This window comes from Gobio gobio (assembly GCF_949357685.1).
Source record: "Gobio gobio genome assembly, chromosome: 19".
Classification (NCBI taxonomy): domain Eukaryota; kingdom Metazoa; phylum Chordata; class Actinopteri; order Cypriniformes; family Gobionidae; genus Gobio; species Gobio gobio.
In genome coordinates, this window is record NC_137112.1 from 46,336,634 (window position 1) to 46,362,286 (window position 25,653).

General features: G+C 38.8%; 1 protein-coding gene across 1 annotated transcript; it reads right to left on the bottom strand.

Annotated features, from left to right (window-relative positions):
* Positions 1-5,479: 5,479 nt before the first annotated feature.
* On the bottom strand, positions 5,480-25,475 carry fam83e (family with sequence similarity 83 member E). The gene is made up of 10 exons (XM_079844282.1): positions 24,924-25,475; positions 23,365-24,116; positions 20,004-20,150; positions 19,362-19,486; positions 16,420-16,851; positions 14,441-14,494; positions 14,287-14,334; positions 13,964-14,174; positions 7,980-8,150; positions 5,480-6,722 (listed from the first exon to the last, which is right to left on the bottom strand). The coding sequence occupies exons 2-10, from the start codon at positions 23,830-23,832 to the stop codon at positions 6,531-6,533; spliced, it is 1,848 nt and encodes a 615-aa protein (XP_079700408.1). The 5' UTR covers positions 23,833-24,116; positions 24,924-25,475; the 3' UTR covers positions 5,480-6,530.
* Between the last annotated feature and the right edge of the window lie 178 nt (positions 25,476-25,653).

The window sequence follows — 25,653 nt, forward strand, 5'->3', positions numbered from 1 at the left end:
CTCGACGCGCTCGCCGTTGTGCTATTCTTGACTTTGAAAACGAAAACAAGTGAGCGCTGTGTGTACATCGGCTGTACACTCGTTATTGCGGTGCAAAGTGGAATAGAATGAGTGCACTCAATAACGTCCACTATGGTTTCGGGCACCACTACAAATGGCTGTCCTCTCAAATAGTAAAACTTGAACTTTGAAACTACATGGAGAGGTAATGTTACTCTGCATCAGTGCCTTATGACAAAGCATCTAAACGCTAACAGTTACAAAGAAATAACGGAGGCTCTGCACCTTAATGTGAGAGATAATTGTTAAGTGTTCATTGGGATTTTAGACTTGTGTTTATATTTTAATTATTTGAGTGTTTTCCATGGTTGTGTTGACATTTCTTCCTTTATAACTGAGGGGATTATAATCAGAGGAAGGTTAAGTTTAAAATAAAAATGTTTAAAATGTAAACTATTTTTCTCCTGGTCCTTATTTTAAATAGGTCATAAAAATATCAATATCGATATCGACTGATATGAAACACTTATATCGTGATACAGTTTTCAGCCATATCGCCCAGCCCTAGTTATAATCCATTTATTCACTTTTTTAAACATAGACCTGAACATTTCCAACTTAAATCTAGAATTCTTTTTAGAGCAGAGTTTTTCAAAGATGACACATTATTGCAAATAATGGCAAATTATTGCTGAAGTGAAAAAAGTTTTTAAAAAGAAGTTACAGAAATTTACGTTTATTGTTATGAACTACTATTTTACATTTTTATAAGAAATATATATTTTCAAAAACACGTTTTACTCTAAAATTGCAAGAAAATCAAAGCCATGAATCTAAAAAACTGTGTTTCAAATTTGTATATCTAAAAAATATTAAATTTCAGTAAGATTTTTTTTGTGCGCAGTACCTAAAGTTTCCACAAGATGAAATTCGTCTCCCACAAGGAGTACAAGTGTTACTATTTTTTTCAGGTCCATTAACCTTTTCAAATCATGATTTGTGTGTGTGTGTGTGTGTGTGTGTGTGTGTGTGTGTGTGTGTGTGTGTGTGTGTGTGTGTGTGTGTGTGTGTGTGTGTGTGTGTGTGTTCACATAGCAAGTGCCAAAACCTTTACCAAGTTTCGTACCATTCCGATGTTTTCGGTCAAAAATGACTGAAGAGCACCAGATATCAGGGATAATAATACAATGGTTACACATTTACATTTACAATCCACTGTATTTTATGTATCTTTGGCCCTCTAGTGGTTAAAAAAAATAATGTTTTGTTTTGTTTGTGCTTCGGCTCTACTTGACTTTGCGGATGAATCACGATACTGCTCATAAAACATAACGTTATACCCATTAATAGACACGGTACCTCCTTGAAAATAAATTCCAGCACACATAATGAAAATATCCTTAATAATAGATAATGCTTTACAGTAAACTCTGTTAGAGGGCTACACATGGCAATTTATCTGTTCAATAAAATACCTTACAAAGTGCCTCTGTTCACTCGGCCGCCATATTTGCAACGCCTCCATCCAAGTCCTATCTATTTGAAAAGGGGAATCCTGGAATCTCAAAAACTGCTTGCCCAACTCACAATTAAATAACATATTTAAAAATCTAACATGAACCGTCCCATAAATGCTGTTTACTATTATCAAATAGCGCTAAAAACGTTATTTTTTCAGGCTAGACGAGCCAATGCTCATGTGCAGTCCTAAGCGTAAGTCTCGTGTTTCTCTGCTTCTTACAGCAGCTGCAGTGAGCAATGACTTTACCAATCAGCGATTGGCTCTTTTACTTTAGAAGGCGGGACTATTCTGCCATATTGCGCATTGCAGTTTCGCCCATTCATATTATTCGTAATAGGAGTGAACTGCCTTTCTATATCTATAGTCTTTGACCAAACTCACTTGTCTGGCCAAGCTCAATTTAAGATTGAAAACTGGTCTGCTCTGTATTTTCTACTGCACAACAGGCGTGATAAACGAGCATAAATTAAATGACTCTGTACGCAATTGAATAGTCCTTCAACCAATCAGACCACAAGAGGCGTGATCAACGAGCATAAATTAAATGACTGTATGCAAATGGAGAGTCCTTCAACCAATCAGACCACAAGAGGCGTGATCAACGGGCATAGTTCAAATTACTCTACCCAATTGGATAGTCCTTCAACCAATCAGACCACAAGAGGCGTGATCAACGAGCATAAATTAAATGACTCTGTATGCAAATGGAGAGTCCTTCAACCAATCAGACCACAAGAGGCGTGATAAACGAGCATAAAATAAATGACTGTACGCAATTGGATAATCCTTCAACCAATCAGACCACAAGAGGCGTGATCAACGAGCATAAAATAAATGACTGTATGCAAATGGAGAGTCCTTCAACCAATCAGACCACAAGAGGCGTGATCAACGGGCATAGTTCAAATTACTCTACCCAATTGGATAGTCCTTCAACCAATCAGACCACAAGAGGCGTGATCAACGAGCATAAATTAAATGACTCTGTATGCAAATGGAGAGTCCTTCAACCAATCAGACCACAAGAGGCGTGATAAACGAGCATAAAATAAATGACTGTACGCAATTGGATAATCCTTCAACCAATCAGACCACAAGAGGCGTGATCAACGAACATAAAATAAATGACTGTATGCAAATGGAGAGTCCTTCAACCAATCAGACCACAAGAGGCGTGATCAACGGGCATAGTTCAAATTACTCTACCCAATTGGATAGTCCTTCAACCAATCAGACCACAAGAGGCGTGATCAACGAGCATAAATTAAATGACTCTGTATGCAAATGGAGAGTTCTTCAACCAATCAGACCACAAGAGGCGTGATCAACGGGCATAGTTCAAATTACTCTACCCAATTGGACAGTCCTTCAACCAATCAGACCACAAGAGGCGTGATCAACGGGCATAGTTCAAATTACTCTACCCAATTGGATAGTCCTTCAACCAATCAGACCACAAGAGGCGTGATAAACGAGCATAAAATAAATGACTGTATGCAAATGGAGAGTCCTTCAACCAATCAGACCACAAGAGGCGTGATCAACGAGCATAAATTAAATGACTCTGTATGCAAATGGAGAGTTCTTCAACCAATCAGACCACAAGAGGCGTGATCAACGGGCATAGTTCAAATTACTCTACCCAATTGGACAGTCCTTCAACCAATCAGACCACAAGAGGCGTGATCAACGGGCATAGTTCAAATTACTCTACCCAATTGGATAGTCCTTCAACCAATCAGACCACAAGAGGCGTGATCAACGAGCATAAATTAAATGACTCTGTATGCAAATGGAGAGTCCTTCAACCAATCAGACCACAAGAGGCGTGATAAACGAGCATAAAATAAATGACTGTACGCAATTGGATAATCCTTCAACCAATCAGACCACAAGAGGCGTGATCAACGAGCATAAAATAAATGACTGTATGCAAATGGAGAGTCCTTCAACCAATCAGACCACAAGAGGCGTGATCAACGGGCATAGTTCAAATTACTCTACCCAATTGGATAGTCCTTCAACCAATCAGACCACAAGAGGCGTGATAAACGAGCATAAAATAAATGACTGTACGCAATTGGATAATCCTTCAACCAATCAGACCACAAGAGGCGTGATAAACGAGCATAAATTAAATGACTCTGTATGCAAATGGAGAGTTCTTCAACCAATCAGACCACAAGAGGCGTGATCAACGGGCATAGTTCAAATTACTCTACCCAATTGGACAGTCCTTCAACCAATCAGACCACAAGAGGCGTGATCAACGGGCATAGTTCAAATTACTCTACCCAATTGGATAGTCCTTCAACCAATCAGACCACAAGAGGCGTGATAAACGAGCATAAAATAAATGACTGTACGCAATTGGATAATCCTTCAACCAATCAGACCACAAGAGGCGTGATAAACGAGCATAAAATAAATGACTGTATGCAAATGGAGAGTCCTTCAACCAATCAGACCACAAGAGGCGTGATAAACGAGCATAAATTAAATGACTCTGTATGCAAATGGAGAGTCCTTCAACCAATCAGACCACAAGAGGCGTGATCAACGGGCATAGTTCAAATTACTCTACCCAATTGGATAGTCCTTCAACGAATCAGACCACAAGAGGCGTGATAAACGAGCATAAAATAAATGACTGTACGCAATTGGATAATCCTTCAACCAATCAGACCACAAGAGGCGTGATCAACGGGCATAGTTCAAATTACTCTACCCAATTGGATAGTCCTTCAACCAATCAGACCACAAGAGGCGAGATCAATGGGCAATGACCCATCGCTTCTCTATCTGTCACCGCGTTAAACCCGCCAATAGCGCGCTGGATAAGCCAGTCTGTGATTGGTTCCCGCAAAAGTGTAACAGACACAGTAGAAATTAATCCACAGGTTTCCAGACTGAGTTGCAGGGCGAAATCAAATCGCCGGCAGATCAGGCTGGGTTTACCCAGTCCACATACTCACCTGTTGAGTAATAAAAACTGCATCATCTCTGAAATGTCGCTTTTACATTTCAAATCCCTCAGTTCTCGCCATCTCCAAAAAGCCAAGCCAATGTTGATTCTTGTTTTATTACAGGCTCTATTAAAGTCGCGTCCTTTTCTCCAGCAGACTCTCCTCTGTTCAGCGTTTGTTTAAAACCGGTTGGAGATTTAGCGGCTCCATGTCAACCTTTCTCACTCAAAAACTAACCTAGTTAACCTTAGTTCAAACTCTGCCACTCTCACACCAGACATGTGTCTCCTTCTTCGGTTTTAGTTCGGTTTAACGTTAAGGTGCATTATCGCCACCTACTGTGCTGGAGTGTCCACCAGAGTTGACCCATTTTGGGTAAAAAAAACTAACCTAAATTCTCTTAATCAGCTGTTCTCTTGAGATAATCCAAAAGTAAGTATATTTTAAGCTTCAGTTCTTCCACTCCCACCTTTATAAATTCCTCATTATTTCTCGTTTATTAGAATACTTTTGACAGACACAAATCAGACACACGTCAAAGGCCCTGTCCCAAATGGCACACTTCATGTGCACTTTTGGTCTGGTGGTCTTAAAATGGCCGCCGCTTGTGTCCACAAGACCGCAGGGTGTCCAATTTGTCATTTTAGGTCTCAGAAGGTGCTCTCGAGCGCCCCCTTTGAGGTCGATATGTGCCCTCGACGCTCACTTCTGCCGAGCCCGCACTGGTGCGGGTTACACTTCTTCCCAGCAGGCAAAGCAGCGTTACGTCACGAAAGTGCTGAGAGGAAGACCGTGAGGGTTTAGGGTGCCATTTGGGACAAGGCCATAGTAGCCTGAGCTCTATTTACGGATATGACGGCAGAGTGACACAGCCTATGTTCGCAATTTCCCACGAAAACCATCCCGACTGGTCTAAAATATAAACACTTATACCATATGGCTTACCATAATGAATCAGGGTAGGACAAAAACACGTTTTAGAAGGAACATTGATGATGTGTTGACTTCAGTTCTGTTTATTTTAAACAAAAAAAACTTAAATTTTGTCACATAAATTTTTTTTCCCTACACTTTCTATACTTTTGTTTAATCTTAGCAGACCGTCCAGACAGGTCTAATGATTTAGATCTAGATTTAGATATACTATTTGGGTAAGGAGAAACATGGCTGGAGAGGGAAAAGGAAGTATGGATTTATGGTTGTATTTTAATAAAAGGTTGAATATGTACTTTAAAGCTTTAGAAATGTACTGTCTGGAAGAAAGAAAGGTACCTATTTTTGAAAAGATATTTCTAAAAAACAATCCTTATATAGTTAAGACTGAGAATGGACTGCAAATACAATTATAAATTGTAAGCTTGTATGTTGACAGTGAATGTTAAACAAATTGTTTTGGTGTAAGAAAGTTTAATTTTTGTGAGAATAATGCTTGAAAAATGATTTAATGTGAAATTGTATTTTTGCTATATGAGTTTTAAAGTTTTTTATTAATAAAAAAAAATAAAAAAAAATGATTTAGATCAACATTAAATTAGATCTTACTTTTAATACACCCTCCTGACCTTATTTTGAATGACTCATCAGTGCACACTATTCCAGAGGATAAAAAGGTCTTTCTTGTAATCTTTAACCTGCTCCTGAAACGACTTTGGATGAACCGAAGTAAAACAGGATGCAAACAATTTCATGATGAGAATAGAAAGAGGCAGTCTCTTATATTCGTTGTGGTAGGCTAGTCAATTTTATAAATGAAGGTATATCTTAAATGGTAGGCAGCATAAACATTTGATCTTTAAATGCTCTATTCATTGAGAAAATATGACAGTTTATACATCATGAGTCCATCATGTGAATCAGGCATATATTAATAATAGACTTATTCTTCAAGTGTGACATCATTGCTGATGAATATTTATCCTCATTAAGCAGGAAACCCCCCTTGTACCTGCAGCCCTGCTTATTACAGTAACATTAACATATTTAAATATGTGGGAATTATTGTAACACTGGTGATGTCATTGTCTGGGGTTTCCTGCTTAACTTCAGTGCTCCTCCTCCTCACTTCTATGGCTTCTGAAAGGAGATCTCCACGGCTCCCTCTGCAGGCCAAAGTTGGAGGATCTGTATCCTGGCGTAAACACACTGGGCATGCTCCTCAACAGTCCCGATTTAACATCATCGTTTCTCTTTTTCATAAGTGCCAGAGCTGGGGTCAGAGGCAGATTATCACAGTTCTGAAAGACAACAGCAGTGGGTCATTTCTTAGCTTTGAGTATACACTTTATATATGCCTTTCTTCGATTTCCACTGGAAATATGAGCTTTGTTGTGCATAAATATATTATAATGCACTTCACAGTAGAGAATAAAGGCGTGTAAGAGGTTACACCTGTGGGTGGACAATGAACTTATGAATATGCATTAACAATATAAAGATATTAGCACAAAATGTGGGGTTGGAATTTTTTTCTTTTTTTTTTTAAATTTTTGAAAATCTAAGGCTTCACCAAGGCTGCATGTATTTGATCAAAAATATAGTAAAATCAGTAATATTGTGAAATATTTACAATTTGGGTGGACAATGAACATCTGATTATGCATTAACAATATAAAGATATTAGCACACAAAATTTGGGGTCTGTCATTTTTTTTATTTTTATTTTTTACATTTTTGAAAATCTAAGGCTTCACCAAGGCTGCATGTATTTGATCAAAAATACAGTAAAATCAGTAATATTGTTACAATTTTAAATAACTGTTTTCTATTTCATTATACTTTAAAATATAATTTATTCCTGTGATCAAAGCTGAATTTTCAGCATCTTTACTCCAGTCTTCAGTGTCACATGATCCTTCAGAAATAATTCTAATATGAGGATTTAATGCTTAAGAAACATTTCTGATTATTATTATTATTACTATTATTATGTTTAAAACAGTTGTGCTGCTTCATATCTTTGTGATGCATGTTTTGTTGAATTATTTGATGAATAGAAAATTCAATAGAACAGCAGTAGTGTGTGTGTGTGTGTGTGTGTGTGTGTGTGTGTGTGTGTGTGTGTGTGTGTGTGTGTGTGTGTGTGTGTGTGTGTGTGTGTGTGTGTGTGTGTGTGTGTGTGTGTGTGTGTGTGTGTGTGTGTGTGTGTGTGTGTGTGTTCAACGAAGTATTGTTACATTATTACCATTCAATCTTTTGAGACATTTTAAAGGCTTAAATCTAGAGTCCATTTCTTCTAGGCTTCTGTTCTGTTGAACATTGATTTACTGGAAAACGTGTGTATTTGTACACACTCAGGAATGAGTAATGTCATAATTGACAACATGCCACACATGTGGTTCATATTCAAAATAATCATGTTTCCTTTAATTTTGTATAAGACCTGAAATATCAGTGGAAACATGAGCATTGTTTTTTATGGCTCTTTTAGGGCTAATTGTTTATCTTTTGTCCCAACAGCTGCAAGTAAAATGAGAAATCTCAGTCTCTCTTACGGTGGTTCGAGGGTTTGATGCCTGGTCTGAACGCTGCAGCTCTAGTGTGGATTTGCTGATGCCTGGCGCTGGGTTTTCCATCCCATGTCCTGGGGAACTGCGACGTGCATTGACCCGTTTAAGAATGTCGCTCAAAGTGCTAAAAGTCTTGCTCCGGGAAATATCTGACTTCTGTGAAAGAAAACAAAACAGAAATGAAAACAACGAATGAATTAAGTCTAAATGGAATAAAGAAAACAACATAGGCTATCTTACTATATAAACAACAGCCATGGCTTTGCTTTCATTTTTTTTTCCTAGCAACATCATATTATACCAAGGTGCAAAACTGATAGTTCCTGTTCTTTATGCTGATTGGTCAATATGTTTTATTTATTTATTTATTTGACAGCTTCACCAAAAAGATCTGTGTATCACTGCGCACCACCCTTATCAACATAATCAATATAGGCCTACTGTCAATAACTGTTCCATGTTTTATTAAAGGAACACTCGGCTGTACCATGGCTGTATTACAGTGCCTGAAAGTAGCCCAGCTAGGTAACTTTCAATGTGACCAGCACTAAGTTCGTGTAGTTGCAGAGAGAGTTTCAGGCTTGCAGCCGACAAATTGTGTTGTGTATTTAGCTGTGTGATTAGCCATGGTTGTGTGTGTTGTAAAGGGCTGTGATAGTAAGTCGAAGGTGTAACTACCACCATGTTTCACAGAATACCAACCAATCATTGCGCCGCTGCAGCCATGGTACGGCCGCGAAGATCTGCGACTATTACACAGGAATGAGAAAGCAGTTCCTAGCCATAGGTGTAGAAAATCACAACTTTTCATTTTCAGTTGGTCTTAGCACACGATGTAACTGTAGAAGAATCAAGTTTTAAATAGGAAAAATATTGAAAGTGTCTTTGGTCATTTTTTGAATGAGATGCTAATGGACTGATCAGAATCAATGATGTATGCTAAGCTACGCTAAAAGTGCTACCGCCAGATACAAAGATCGGCTGAATGGATTCAAAAACGGTAAAACTCAACTATTTAACTCTAGGGGACTTGTAAAATGAGCCTATTTTCAAAAAAAGTGGAGTGTTCCTTTAAAGCAAAACTATTTAACTTTTGGTGCTCTAGCGGTTAATAAACAAAACAGCATATGCGTCTTGCGGAAGAACATTGTAACCGGAGCTACTTCTCTCTGTTTACGTCTATGACAAGTCACGCAGGGACTGTCCTACTCCGCAGCGGTGCGACCCTACCCAGACTCAAATAGTCCCAATATAAACACTTATAATTAGTGTATCACAGGGATTCAGGGTAAGACAACAACACGGTTTGGAAAATGGATTCATGATGTACTCACTCATTATATACATTTTGTAAATTGAGCACAAAAAAGTTACATAGTGCAAAAGTTTAAAAGTTATTTAAAGGGTTAGTTCACCCAAAAATGAAAATTCTGTCATTAATTACTCACCCTCATGTCGTTTGACACCCGTTACACCTCCGTTCATCTTCGGAACAGAAATGAAGATATTTTTGTTGAAAGCTGATGCTGAGAAAGGCTTCAGACAGGCCTCCATTGGCATTCAGTACATTTACACTCACAAGACGCATAAAAGGCACTAAAAACGTCGTTACAAAGTCCATCTCACCACAGTGGCTCTACAATAATTTTACGAAGCGACGACAATAGTTTTTGTGTGCAAAAAAAAAATCAAAATAACACCTTTATCCAACTTGTTCTTGTCTTCTGTGTGTGCCTCCATGACGCATGCGCGAGAATATGACGCAGATCCGGCGCTCGGACACATGATCCAGAAGCGATTTGTTTACAAGCAGAGGAAGACGCGCGTGTCTAAGCTGTTGAATTCTACATTGATCGTGCTTTAGGTCTCGGCGTAGTTCTCAAAATGGGGCTAAAGTGTGCATTTCATGGATTCCCGAACGCCGGTGCTACGTCATATTCTCACGCATGCGTCGTGGAGGCACACACGAAGACAAGAACAAGTTGGATAAAGGTGTTATTTTGATTTTTTTTTGCGCACAAAAACTATTGTCGTCGCATCGTAAAATTATTGTAGAGTCACTGTGGTGAGATGGACTTTGTAACGACGTTTTTAGTGCCTTTTATGGGTCTTGGGAGTGTAAATGTACTGAATGCCAATGGAGGCCTATCTGAAGCCTTTCTCAGACATCAGCTTTACACTAAAATATATTCATTTGTGTTCCGAAGATGAACGGAGGTCTTACGGGTGTCGAACGACATGAGGGTGAGTAATTAATGACATAATTTTCATTTTTGGGTGAACTAACCCTTTAATGAAGTATAGTGACCCCTGCTGGCTTTTTGTCGGGGATATTTACCTTTAAGTTTGAGGCCACACCCCTCCCATCTGTCAATGAGGGTGGATGATTGTGTTGGTGTGTGTGTAAGCCCACAGTTTCCGAAGTGCAGAGGGATTATTTAAAAGTTTTCTGTTTCAGGTAGGCTATAGTCTATTACTGTATGAACAGGTGTGGTTTAAACTAAAAGGCGGGAAATGCCATGCTATATAAAAGACGTGTTTTTTTTTTTTCTGTTCTAGTCTCTCGTTTTTTAATTTGAGCACCATCAGATGAGGCATTTACATCTAGGAACATAATCTTGCCGTTTACTGTCACTGTCAGGGACTATTTTTTTTCTGGCGGATGGATGGAATTTAGTGATTTTACTTCAAAAAGCAGCATTAATTCATGTTTTCGGCTTTAATATACTGTGTGGTATCCGTTTTAGAAAAGCAATAAGGTACGAAAGGCCATGCTGTGATGTGAATACATCTTGCCTAACAACACCCTTCAGTGACTGTATTTACAATAAAGCACTGTGTGTGAATAGTTATCCTAGTTTTCATTGACAATGACAAATTATAAACCAAGTATCAAAAATATATATAGTTTTCATGTTATTGGATTAATTTAAAAAAAAAAAAAATTATTTGTACCAAGGGGTTTGGTATTTGTACTCCACAGGTGGGGTAAAATGCCCCAGTATAAGCATGTTTTAGCTTAAAATAAAAAAGACAAGCCAAAAGAACAGTAAATAGATATGAATATTTGTTAATGAACCATTTTAAAAATCAACCTTTTTGAAAAATATGGTTAGTTGATGCTAACTGCTGGCTAACTAGCTAGTTGATGCTAATGTGAGGTAATTTTTAAATATAAAGTCCAAATATTTTTATTCAACCACATAGTTAGACTACATTTGATGGAAAAACAAAGAATGTGATGTTCAGAACGGTAACTACAGTAAACTGGGGGCGCTTTACCCCACAGACTAGGTTTGGAAAAAAAAAATGTAATGCGAGACACCCCCTGTATCTAGTCAACAGAACACATTTGTGGTCATATCACCATTATGTTTCCAAGCCCCTCCAATTTCCCCTTGACCATGAAGAGGACATCATGGTGCTGTGGCAAGCATGTTTTCACAATTTTTTTTTTTTTTTTTTTGTATGTAAAAGTATAAAGTAAATGTTCTTCCTGTCAACTTAATCAACTGTTGTGCTAAAGCAAATTGATTCAGGTAGAAAAACTTATATCATACATGTTGATGAACTACCAACATATAAAACCATGTGATGATGCTAGCTGAAGATTAGCCAGAATTGCTAAGAAAGATCGTTTTTTCTAAAAATGTGGTGGTGGGGTAAAGTGAGACTAATGCTCAGGGGTAAAGTGAGACATAAGGCACAGTTTAAGTTTATATTACATTACATATGTTTTATTTTTAATGTCATACACATTGTAGAAAAGCCGTCATGCCAAGGCAACACACCAGGAAGACAACCTGGGGCACATGTTCCTAAAAGTGATGTGGTGAAGAAGCTGCCTCAACCTAAAAGGCCTGGAGGAACTACACGGAGAGAGCCACTCCTCATTTTTCCCTGTAACCTTCAGGAATGTAAAGTAGGCCTAGTTGTAGAGTATTACAGTAGGTCTTAGTCCTGTGTTCTGAGTCCCAGGCTGTTCTAGCTGGCTCTAAGGGTCCTGTGTTCAAATCTAACTGGTTCTATCTGTCATTTCAATGTTATTTAAAACATTTTGAATTATATTATGTTGTATTTGATTTTGTTCAGAGTTACTTTCAAGTGTTTAGAAAAAAAATGTGCTTAATTGAACAATCCCCATGACTTTGTTACTAGTCCGACATTAGTGTGTGGTTGTCAAGCTAGCTGTCAGGATTCTGACTGTTACAATGTGTGTTGTTATGGTAGTTTCAGAGTGGAAAAATGAAGTGGTTCACTTTACCCCCTTGATTTCTCTGGTCTGTCTCAGTTTAGCTGGGGTCAAGTACCCCTAAGCTGGGGTAAAGTGAGACACAAGATTACTTTTTTTTTTTTTTTTAAACAATCATATTTTCACTGACCTTCGTCCTGAATACATTCTGATCATTTCCATTGCTAGGAAAAATCCTGAATAGACCCTTTTCACAGACTGTGATGACGCGTTTTAACGGTCATCAATATCGTAAATCCTGCAGTGTTTTTTGTATTTTCATAAAAAAAAAAAATTTTTACATTTATAACACGAATACTTTGTATTTTATTACTTTTGCATCAAATTACAATAAAAAAGTTACCGCTGCCGTGAGGGTGTTTAGGAATAGCGTCTATGGGAGTGATGGTAAAAATGAACATATTTCTCTCTTTTCACTGCCGTTATCAATCTCACTATTTTTTCCCTCTTTTTGAAAGTTGTGAAATCACAACTGTGGCGTTTTTCTTTTGCTATGTGAGCAAATGGGCACACAGAAAAATATTTAAAGGATTAGTTCACTTTTAAATAAACTTTTGCTGATAGTTTACTCACCCCCATTGTCATCCAAGATGTCCATGTCTTTCTTTCTACAGTCGAAAAGAAATTACGTTTTTTGATGAAAACATTCCAGGATATTTCTCCATGTAATGGACTTCAATGGGCTCCAAACGGTTCAAGGTCCAAATGACAGTTTCAGTACAGCTTCAAATGGCTTTAAACGAAACCAAACGATACCAGGCAATAAATAAGGGTCTTATCTAGCGAAACGATCAGTTTCTGCGAGAAACCGAGAAGTATTTATGCTATTATTTATGCTCTTATCAGACAAAGTTTTGAATCTCTGAGCTCCGCCATTACTTCCGCCTAGTGAGGTCAAAATACGACCGTGGTCATAGATATATCGATCGTAGATGCCTCATTCCACTGATCCGTTCAGGCGCTAATGAGGCATCTGCGTATATATCTATGACCACGCTCGTATTTTGACCTCACTAGGCGGAAGTAATGGCGGAGCTCAGAGATTCAAAACTTCGTCTGATAAGAGCATAAATAATAGCATAAATACTGCTCGGTTTCTCGCAGAGACTGATCGTTTCGCTAGATAAGACCCTTAATCATCGTCTGGTATCGTTTAAAGCCCTTTGAAGCTGTACTGAAACATTTCATGTCATTTGGACCTTGAACCGTTTGGAGCCCATTGAAGTCCATTATATGGAGAAATATCATGGAATGTTTTCATCAAAAAAAACTTAATTTCTTTTCGACTGAAGAAAGAAAGACATGGACATCTTTGATGACATGGGGGTGAGTAAACTATCAGCAAAAGTTTATTTAAAAGTGAACTAATCCTTTAATGTATTCTCTCATTCACAGCTATAATATTTGAACTATGACGACTTCCACTCTGAGAAACCTAGAAATGTGAAAAGGGTCTATTAATGGGACTGATATATCATTTTAGGTCGCTTAGAGGGGAGCAAATGTAAAAAATGTCTCACTTTACTCCACTCTCCCCTAAAATAAAAAATAATTATATTTTCCTTAAATAACAAGTACTCCCTAACTACAGGCTTTGCTCTTCTCATATCATATACAACTGTGATGTTCTGCAAAACAACAAGCTTTAAAACACCTTTTTTTTCCTTAAAAGTAAAAGGGGCGTTTCCCCCCACTCTACCCTACCAGTGGCATTTACCTTTAGATTGGCTTGTGTGGCTCCGTCTGAGTTAATCGTATCTCCTAAAACTCTGTCCCTCCTCAGGAAAGGCTCTCTCCTCAGACCAGGTCCCATCTCTTCCTCTGATGTCATGTCGTTCCTGTGGGTGCGGGATTTGTACACAGGATACCGCTCCTCATTTTCAGGATTCAGCAGAGGATACGTGATTCTGTCAGGTATCTGCAGATGCCTTTGGATGAAAGAGATGACCAAGAGGTTTGCGAACAAATACTCAAACATGTGCCTACCTGTTTCTGTCTCTTGTCTATCGCTCTTTAATTTGGACCTGTTGTAATATTTACCTGTTCACCACGTCATTGCAATGCATTTCTCCTGGAGAGTAATGCCGTCTACAAAAACAAAAACAACAGAAAAATGTGTGTTAAGCGCAAACACACCTCACAATACATCCATACAGATGACTCGCATGAAAAGCCTTTTTTGAGAAATGCTGACCTTTGTCTTTGATATTCCGGATGCCTAAAGTCTGTCAGAAACATTGAACTGAACCTGAAATGCAGATAAGACAGAGTGAGTTTTTACAGAAACTGTCTTTTAGGGCAAATATTGTAGCTTATTCTGAAATACAACAGGCAGCAGCTTCAGGATTGTGCTCTTCAAAGTTATCACAGCGTGCAAAATATTATACTGTATATGAAATATGGAGCCGTACATTTTGGGGTCATCACATATCAAAAACTGTATATTCAATTCTACAAGCGGTTCACGAAAACACAATGCGTTCAAAATGATGTTATCATCTACTCATTTCATTCAGTCATGGTACGATCATGTCATACGCTTCTGCACATTAAAATGGTATTGAACACATGGAAGCATGAAAAATTACTTTTATAATAATGTTATATATTTAAAATTTTTGTTACATAAAACATGATGTCTCTATTTTATATTTTTCTTTGTGGCAATATACAAATTTCGCAAAATGCTATAATATTAAGTCAAATTCTGCCTTTTATATATTATAAATTATGGTGGTTGATCTTTTCAAATTATGTTTAAAGTTGTCATTTTTTAACTGAGAATATCTTTTATACGCCCCTACGTTAAAGTGCAAAGTCCAAGTGTTTTTAGACCTGTCGGGATGGTTTTTGCGGGAAATGGCGTGGAGATGACAGTGTTTTATTGTATTACTCAACAGGCCAGTAATGTATTTTATTGAACAGACAAATGAGCATATGTATCGATTGAGTTCATAGTAAAGCATTATCTATTGCGAAGGCTCATTTCATTATGGCTATTGTAGAGCTGTGCTGGAATTTATTTTCAAGGAAGTACAGTGTCTATTAAAGCTACAGTAATGCCTTCAGCAGGTCAGCTTGAGATCCTTATCTTAACTGGTTATATCTCTTAAAGGAACACTCCACTTTTTTTGAAAATAGGCTCATTTTCCAACTCCCCTTTTTTAGCATAGCTTAGCATAGATCATTGAATCTGATTAGACCGTTAGCATCTCGCTCAAAAATGACCAAAGAGTTTCCATATTTTTACTATTTAAAACTTGACTCTTCTGTAGTTACATCGTGCACTAAGAGCGACGGAAAATGAAAAGTTGTGATTTTCTAGACCGATATAGCTAGGAACTATTCTCTCATTCCTGCGTAATAATCAAGGAACTTTTGTTTTCTAGCCATATCGGCCTAGAAAATCACAAGTTTTAATTTTCGTACACGATGTAACTACAGAAGAGTCGAGTTTTAAATAGGAAAAATATCGAAACTCTTTGGTCATTTTTTGAGCAAGATGCTAACGGTCTAATCAGATTCAATGATCTATGCTAAGCTATGCTAAATGTTCTACCGCAAGACAAGGAGATCGGATTCAAAGACGGTAAAACTCAACTGTTTAACTCTAGGGGAGCTGGAAAATGAGCCTATTTAAAAAAAATACCGCACAGTCAAGTAGATCCGAAGCACAACCAAAACAATATTCTACAAAATGCATGCAATTTTATTTTTTAACTGCTAGAGGGCTAGTGTACCTTTAATATATGTGACCCTGGAGCACAAAACCAGTCGTGCGTCTCACGGGTATATTTGTGGCAATAGCCAACAATACATTGCATTGGTCAAAATTATTAATTTTTCTTTTATGCCAAAAATCATTAGGATATTAAGATCATGTTCCATGAAGATATTTAGTAAATTTCCTACGGTAAATATATAAAAATGTATTATTAGTAACAATATGCATCACTAAGGACTTAATTTGGACAACTTTAAAAGGTGATTTTCTCAATATTTAGATTTTTTTGCACCTTCAGAATACAGATGTTCAAATGGTTGTATCTCAGCCAAATATTGTCCAATCCTAACAAACCATACATCAATGGAAAGCTTAATTATTCAGCAAAAAAAATGTTGAGGTCCAGGGTCACATATGTTAAAGTGTAAAGCCTTTTTCCCTATACTTACTTGCCCTCCTCTTGATGCCCAGACAGAAGTCTGCTGTTATTGTATAAGTCATTGTAGGGGAGCTCCCATCCTCCCGGATGTCTGTCCAAGAGGGGCCAATGATGGAGCTGCAACTCTGCCTCATCACTAAGAGAGCTGTCCGGGAATCTCTTGATGACCCCCATTGCCTCCCAGTCCAAAATCCTGTCGGTAGGAGGAGGCGGAGGATTGGAGACTAAATCGGTAAGTTCAATTTTGTTGCTGTTTATATTCAGGGGCAGTAGTTTATGATATATTTTGGGTTCAGTATCTGGTTTTCCCGTTTTCCATTCGTCCGGGATTGGAAGCGAGGCAGCGTAGAGGATCCGAAACTCTCGATCGAAAGATTCCACGACCGGGCCACTCATAACGGTGACGAGCTGACGATGCAGGTGAGCATCGCTCCAGGTAAGACTGACCAAGACAATCAAGAATAAAAAAAAAACAAGAGATTATGAAGGATTCAGAAGATGTAACAATCCAAAACGGAGCAAAGTAGCACCATAAAACTATAATAAAATAGTCAATATGACTTCTTTTTTTTGTTTAACAGTTTTTTATTGGATTTTTCCTTGAATGTAGAATTTTCAACAGCACATAGTGAAGTCAATATGACTTCTGTGTGCGCTTCTGATACCATTTGATTGCTTTACATGAAGTACAGAATGAAAATACATCGTTATTAAATGAATAACTCATTCTTGCACATATTCAAACATTCATGCATATGTGACAGACAGCGACGTGTATTTGAATGCAGTATATTTTTTGAGTTTTATATTTTCAGGATATTTCATATCTCATTTCATATCAAAGAAAAAACATTTGTTCCTCATATAAAGTGATCAAATGGCTTCAGAGCACTTATGAGTTATGTGGACTAGTTTCATGGTGCTTTTTGTCCTTTTGGAGCTTGGCAGTGTGAATTTGTTGTTTTTGTATGTAATCATATGGATTTGGAAGAACATGATTTTTACTTTGGTTGAACGAAAGTTTGGGGCCAGTAAGATTTTGAAAGAAATTAATACTTTTATTCCGCAAGGATGCATTAAATCAGTGGTTCTTAAACTTTTTTTTGGCCACGCCCTCCTTTAAAGGTGCTCTAAGCGATCCTGGGTGGAGTAACTTCTTGTTGACGTTCGAAGTGTTGTCAAACAAAACAGAGGCTAGCTAGACCCTCCCTCCCCTTCCGTGCTTCCTGATTGGAAGCCCTTTTCCGATGTAAATTCGGGACTTTGCGCGTTCCTTTTCCCTTTTCGTTGCAAGTTGTTCATCAGAACGTCGTCTCTTTTGTCGTGTGTCGACCATATCAAAATCATATAATTCGAACTTCCCTCTTTATGCTTCTCTCTTCTACACACCCCCCTTCATGTGCACGCGCACTAACCCCAAACCTCCACCCCCAAATCTTTCTTGTCGGTCATTGGCTGGAGCACTGTTTATTATATTTCGTTGTCCAGACTGCCCAAGCTGGTTTTTGTTGCCGTTTGTGGAGCTTGTGGAGACCACTGTTTTTTTTTTACAGTGTGTTCAGGAGATGTTTGTTGTGTGTGACAAAAAATGTTTTGGCCTAAAAAACGCGTGACATCGCTTATAGCACCTTTAAACTTTTTTAAAATCTGAAAAAATATCTTGGTTTCCATAAAAATAATAAACCAAAAAATAAAAAACAGCAGCAAATCATCATATTAGAACGATTTCTGAAGGATCATGTGACACTGAAGACTGGTAATGATGCTGAAAATTACATTTTAAAATATATTCAGTTCTATAAATTAAAGGGTTAGTTCACCCAAAAATGAAAATACTGTCATTAATTACTTACCCTCATGTCGTTCGACACCCGTAAGACCTCCGTTCATCTTCAGAACACAAATTAAGATATTTTAGTTGTAATCTGATGGCTCTGAAAGGCCTCCATTGGCACAATGCACGGTTCACTCTCAAGACCCTTAAAAGGTACTAAAGACGTCGTTACAAAGTCCATCTCACTACAGTGGTTCTACAATAACTTTATGAATCGGCGAGAATAGTTTTTGTGCGCAAAAAATCCCTAAATAACGACTTACATAGTGATGACGATTTCAAAACACGGCATCATGAAGCTTCGAAGCGTTATGAATCAGTGAGCCGAATCAGCAGTTTGAATCACCAAATTTCAGCAGTTTGGCGATTTGACACGCGATCCGAATCATGATTCGACTCACTGATTCATAACGCTTCGAAGCTTCATGATGCCGTGTTTTGAAATCGTCATCACTATATAAGTCGTTATTTAGGGTTTTTTTGCGCACAAAAACTATTCTCGCCGATTCATAAAGTTATTTTAGAACCACTGTAGTGAGTTGGACTTTGTAACGTCGTCTTTAGTACCTTTTAAGGGTCTTGAGAGTGTAAAGTGCCATTGTGCCAATGGAGGCCTTTCAGAGCCATCAGATTACAACTAAAATATCTTCATTTCTGTTCCGAAGATGAACGGAGGTCTTACGGGTGTCGAACGACATGAGGGTAAGTAATTAATGACAGAATTTTCATTTTTGGGTGAACTAACCCTTTAATGATATTTCATAATTGTACTGTATTTCTGATCAAATAAAAGCAGTCTTGATGAGCAGAAGAGACTTCTAATTGTATTAAATCTTACTGACCCTAAACTTCAGAACAGCAGTGTACTTTAACAACTGTGAAAGAGACAAAAAGAGTGTTGTTCCCACAGAGTGTTCACTTCACTAATTGTCTGTATTATGTAGGGGTGGTGTGGCTTATAGTCTTTAAAGGTATGAGCTGGCAACTTAAAAGTTGGTTCAAATCCCAGAATGTTCCCACCCTTATTCCCTGGAGCAAGTCTTTCAACTGCAGGTAATGTTTTTCTCGGCTCTATTAAAAGACTGATTTATGAGTTCTGTTATGAAACCGTCCTTTACCTGTAGCTCCCCAACATCACCGTCTCCAGATCCACCAACACAAAGTTGCTCTTCAGCTCTCCAACAACCATCTTCGTGTCACGCGCCAGGAACGTTTTACCTCCAAGAATGCGCACCATGATATTCTGGAAAATGTCATCAAGGAAGAGATTCCCTTGAACTACATGTTTCAGAACCTTTACTCTTCAATGCATAACTCGACTGTTCAGTTGATTTCTGGCAAATTCTAAACTTTCAGCTTTCAACCAAAGGTCAGTTCCAGTTAAGTTTCAGAGATGTGGATTGATTATCCGAACCTCAAACATTCCACAACCACACGGCATTCATCCGCACCAGATGAATGTAGCTGAACCTGTTCACCGTGGCTTTGTGAGTTCTTCTCATTCATGCTTACAGAGACAGAAAGGGAAACTCTGCATCTTTCAGCAAATGTTACTCTTCATCACAGAGTTATCCACTAAGGTGTGTCTAAGTCTTTTGTTTAGAGGAACAGCCTGAAGTTCAGTCTGTTAAGGCGTGCATGGAGGTTTTGTGGCTTAAAGGTTACACAACTTACTCAACAGAACAACTACATTCTATAATGAAATCCAGGACAAACTCATGCTTTAGTCATTGATTGCTATATCCATTTTTTCCACTCACCGGATGTTGAAGCTGGTGCACAGAGCAGTTCTCCTCCGCGGATCTTCTGTTGAGGATGATGTACACCGGAACCCCTCGGGATGCAGCGTTTCGGATGTCACCAATCACCGCATTGTCCGACAGTTTATCTGTGACCAAGGCGATCAGCTGCCCAACACAAATGCAAAAAAATTGTGGACTTCCTTCAGATTCACGCTTAGTTTTTTGCATTCAACCAACTAATTTTAGCTTTAAGGATCTCATTTATAAAGATGTTCATATATAACAATCCTAAATGTGAACACATTTCCGATGCACAAAAATGTTCTCTCTTTATAGATCACAGTTCATCCTAAAGCCACAAATTGAATATTGAATATTCCAGTGGGTTAAACCATGGAACTGACACACAGAAGGTTGCTGGTTCGATCCCAGCGGTCACCACCAGTGTGTCCTTGAGCAAGGCACTTTACTCCATGTTGCTCCAGGGGGATTAACCCTGTAATAAGGGCACTGTAAGTCGCTTTGGATAAAAGCGTCTGCCAAATGCATAAATGTAAATGTATTCTAAATTATTTATTTGTGCACATGACTTTTTTCATTTTTAATAATCACTTCTCTCTTCTTTTCTCTGATGACATGTTTCTGGCACGAGGACATCCCATCACTAGAGGGGTTGCACAGACTAGTCGACTTTAATGCCATGACGCTTTAAAGGGAGAGTTCACTCAAAAATGAAAATTAGCCCATGATTAATTTTCATTTGTGGGTGAACTATCCCTTTAAGCTTGATGTCCACTAGTCGCTGATCATGACCTATAGAGGGCGCAACAGTCCACTTTTAAGCTCCATTTCCAAACAGTTAAAATGGATAAGTACATACTCTGAGAGCGCTCCACAAGACATGTTTGATTATACCATCTGAATGCTCAAAATTGATCGGGAGAATGTACGTTTTTGTAACCCACACATACAGAGAGTAACGCACACAACACGCGCAGATCGCACGCACACACAGTAACATTTAGTGGCACATAAATGTATTGTCAATCAATAAAATAGCAGAGAAACTGAAAAGTTCTAGCATACATTTCCTAGTAACTTAACCCACAGCTTCACTCTTAGTAGAGAGACGCTGCCAGGTGGAGTTAATTCACCCGCAATCGCTCTCACTAATGCATTTATATGCATGTAATCTTTACTGTGCTACTTTATCTGTATATGATTTTGAACAAGCAGAAATCTGTGAGAAATATAACGACCCAAAGACAAAAGAACTGATCAAAATAAGCTGTTATGTAGGAGCAATAGTAGCTGTGCAAAAGGCAACTCGCGTTCGAGTAGATGCGTCATATCCGCGTCCCCCTCGGTTTCCGGTTTTCTTCTGCAGAAACGCTTTCCTCTCACTGCAGTGTGAACAAGTGTCATAGCAGCCGGTGAGAGAACACACAGAGTAACGTCACATCAACATCAACACACTCAGATGTGTCTAATATGATCAACAGAGCTGCGTTACCTCACACTCATGAGCGGAGGAGCGGAGATGGCGCCGCCGACTGTGGCATAATAAAAGTCCCGCTGCTCGCGAGGCGTGTGTTGCATTCATCTTATTAACAATCACTCCAGCAGTTCCTCAGCTCCACAACACTCGTCCTGCTCTGCTTCACTACAGTAACGTTAATAATCACATCAACATGATTTCTGCCTGAGTCCTATCCCGATTCTTTCCCACCAGCTGTGAGATGAAGACCACACGTCTCAAGATTCTGCGCTTAAACGTGCCGTCATCAAACTACGCCTTTGATTTGAATAGGCGACCTCTAGTGGACGGAAAAGTTACATAGTGCAAAAAAATCTGAAGTCGTTCACCCCTACCTGTAACTCACACGAGATCCACCAATACCACAACTACCCAATCAAATCCCCATGGAAAAAATCAAGCCCTATATTTGTTCTGTTGTTTGAAAAGCCATTTCATTCAGAGATACACCCCAGTATGGAACAAAAGACTATCTCAACTTAAAACGAATTTAAAATCAAGCTTACAAATATCTCTTTATGGTTCATAAGTACAGCACTCATCATCATTGGGCAAGGAACTCAGAGCATGTTTCTGCTCTCATAGACTAAATGTGATTCTTCACTTTTGATGTGTGTTCAAATCCGACTGTATAATTGTGTTTTATATAGTGGTGGGCCGTTATTGGCGTTAACGTGCTGCATTAACGCGAGACTCTTATCGGGCGATAAAAAAAATATTGCCGTTAATCTTCTCAAAGTTGGGTTGGGAGCTGGGTCTATACTATGCAAGCTATGATGACTTTCACCTTGATATTTTAGCGTTGATGTACACCTAGCCGAATTGCACTGTAGGGGCAAGAGAACGAGTCTTCGAACCTGTGTGTATATGCCTACTAGTGTTGTCAAAAATATCGATATTTCAATACTGAAATATCTGAAATGATACGATACTCATTTTCTACAGTATTGATATCAGCTGCGCTCTCCTCTCCGACACGCACCCGCCTCCTCTCATTCAGTCCAGTTAACCCTCTGAACACGGCGAACGCGTGTTCTGCTGGATTTTTCCTCGTGACAGTGTGTTAGTGTTGGTGTGACCGGTCTGAATTTCGCGCAGGGTTGCACATAACGTTAATTCTACTAATTCCCGCAGATTTCGCGCTCGCATCTGAAGCGCACACACACATACCGTAATAAAGCCGCCTCTAACATACAAGTGCAAAAATTTGCTCCTTTTTCCAGCTTATTAATGGTCAAATCCACTCAAAAATGTCTCAATGCCCATCTTGGTGAGTTTTAACGTAAACAGTAAACACAGTCGTAACCAGCTCACAGCAACAGTGTTTGGGATCCATGTGTGCGTCAGGTCTTAAAGGGACAGAAGTTATTTATTATTCAAACTACAAAAAGACAAACGATCACTTACGAGCACATATTCTGAATGCCTTCGGCAGAATTCAAATGAGCTATTTTAATCTAGATTAATTCCAAGATTACAGTGAGATTAATCTAGATTAAAAAAATTAATCTATGCCCACCTCTAGTTTTATAAATGAGGCCCCTGGTTTTATTTCTGAATCGACATTGTTTCAGAATTGATGCATTTTGCAACATCAACACTGTTATTGAACGGAACTGAATCAACATTGAACTGAAACTATTGTCTTCTGCTTGTGTAGCAATTGAACCCATTTCAGAATGGCTTCACTTTACAATTATTGAACTGAACTGAATCAACACTGAGCTGAATAATGACACTTGTCCTAAATATGTCTCATATTTGATTAAGTTTGCATCTGTTATTTTCCCGTTTATTACTGTGACGCTGTAGAAATGAAAGTGCAATACAAATAAAGCTGACCTTATTGGCTCCTTGTATGAGTCTCCTGAGCACTGCCCGTATGGAGGGCTCCTGTTCTACAGGAGGATTGGTGTACACTTCAACTCGTCCCATGTCCATCCAGGCGTACCTTTCTGGCCATCCTAGTTCCAAGCATGGCGCCGGAGTGTCAGACTCTGTGGGAAAATAATGTCCGGAGAGGTCGTCGCCCTCAGACCCGACCTCCACCTCACCGTTTCCATCCTCCACGACCACATCGCTTTGATGACGGTCCTCAACCCAGCCGGAGATGTGGCTCACCTCGCCGGTGGACAAGAACGATCCGATTTGTCCTTGGTGGAGTTTGGTATAGAAGGCCTCAGGACCAGAGCTCACCAGACTTTCCACACAATAACGTTCTTCCTCGCAGTGCAAGAAGTCCGGACTGGACTCTGTCAATGGAGCGAAGATGACGTTCTCATTGAGGCTCTGCTCTTGAGAGTTTGACATGATTGGAACCCGATGATGAATGGAGATCTCCTTCTTCTACTACAAAATGACTGTAGAAAACGGCATGTTGATGTGGAGAGAATAACTAGCAGCTGCTCTAAGTTACTTGGAGGAGGATGTTGGCGAATTATTCAAATAGTTGAGGTTCGTCTTCACGCGTTGAAAATATTTAACTCTTTTTAGCCACCAAAAGTCAAGAGAAAAGCAGGATACTCCATGGGGGAATCGTTGCTGTGGTTCCTGGAAGCTTTGGAGAACTTAAAAAGTGTCCTGGAAGACACAGTCTTGAGGAAAAAAATTGCAAAATCAGAGTTTAAGAGCATTCACAGCTTTTTACAAACCTCTTCAATTTGATTGATGAGCACCCTTATGGAAAAGAAGTGCACTTGATTGTATTGAACGTGCACTTGCAGTATTCATATCTTAATAAATAAATAAAAGGCCACTTAAGTGTACTTAAAGAGAGCTTTAAAAATAATAACATCAATATAAAGAAGCTGTATTTAAATTTTAAATAATGTAATTTTAGAGTAAATTTTTTTGTAAAATATATCTTTTATATGAAATAAAAAACATTTAGTACAGTATTTTTCATTTACAGTCAATTTAAAACACGTCATATCTTTAGTCGTGCTTTAAAGTGCACTTAGTTTGTTGCGTTGACTAACATACTAAAGCATTTGTAAAGTACATGATTATACTTTTACAGCAACTGTGGTGTGTAATAGTGTATTTAAAATAAACTGCAACATCATCACTACAAATGTATAATTAAATGCATGACATACACGTTGCAATAGTACATTTTTGTTTACAATAAATGCTTGACATTACATTCGGCAGTACACTTTAAGCATAATAGAAGAGATGTACTTGCATATAAGGAGGGTCGCAAGTCACTCTATTGTAAACCATTAAAACATTTTTATGTAATTGCAATTAACATGCAGAAAACATCACGTTCAGCTCGCACTTTCTTTATAAAGTATGCTATAGTGTGCTTCTTTTTCACAAGGGCTATGCATTTCTATGCATCTATTTTATGGTAATACTTCACAAGAACAGATTATGTACTAAAAGTCGAGACTTACCCGTCTGTGCCTGTCTCACTCACACACACACACCCTCAGTCCATCGACTCCTTCCGTCAAGTTCTGACATATCTCTGCTATCTCCTCCCATTCTAAATGGCCTCTCTCTATCTGGTGTTAAATTACTCCCCGTCACCAGCCAATGTGAGCAACAAAGTCATCACTGCGATCTGCCCATTTTTAGCTTTCATGCATATCCACGTCTTGAGTCAGCAAATCATCTACCATCCCCAAAGCATGTTGTGGTCTCCCTTCAGCCCTTGTCCTTTCTCGTAAGGCTGATTTCTGTCTTTACTGTGTCTTTAGTAAACACGTAGAGTGCCTCTCTGTCGCCGGCCCGCTATTGTGACTGGTTCGACCAGCCGAGCCAGTCTTCTCCAGGGAGCAGAGATTGAGACCTTCCCTCCCTCCCAGCTACAGTCAAAAGGGGGCGAGGCTGGAACTCAACACCTGCCGAGTGGTCTCTTTTCACGTCATGCTCTTCACGCATCTGTACGCTTGATGCTTGGACACGTGCGGAGAAGCTACCTGTGCTTAAATCCAATGATGATCACCTTTGCTCACCTGCATGAATGCACACATTCCTCTTTAATCGCCTCTTCCATCTGTAGGTGTCACGTCTAATGCCAATGTTTATTTTGTCCCTTAGACAGAACCAACAGTGCTTTTCGAATCAGAGAATGTGGTATGTTGACATGCTGATAAAACATGTACACAACAACCAAACGCA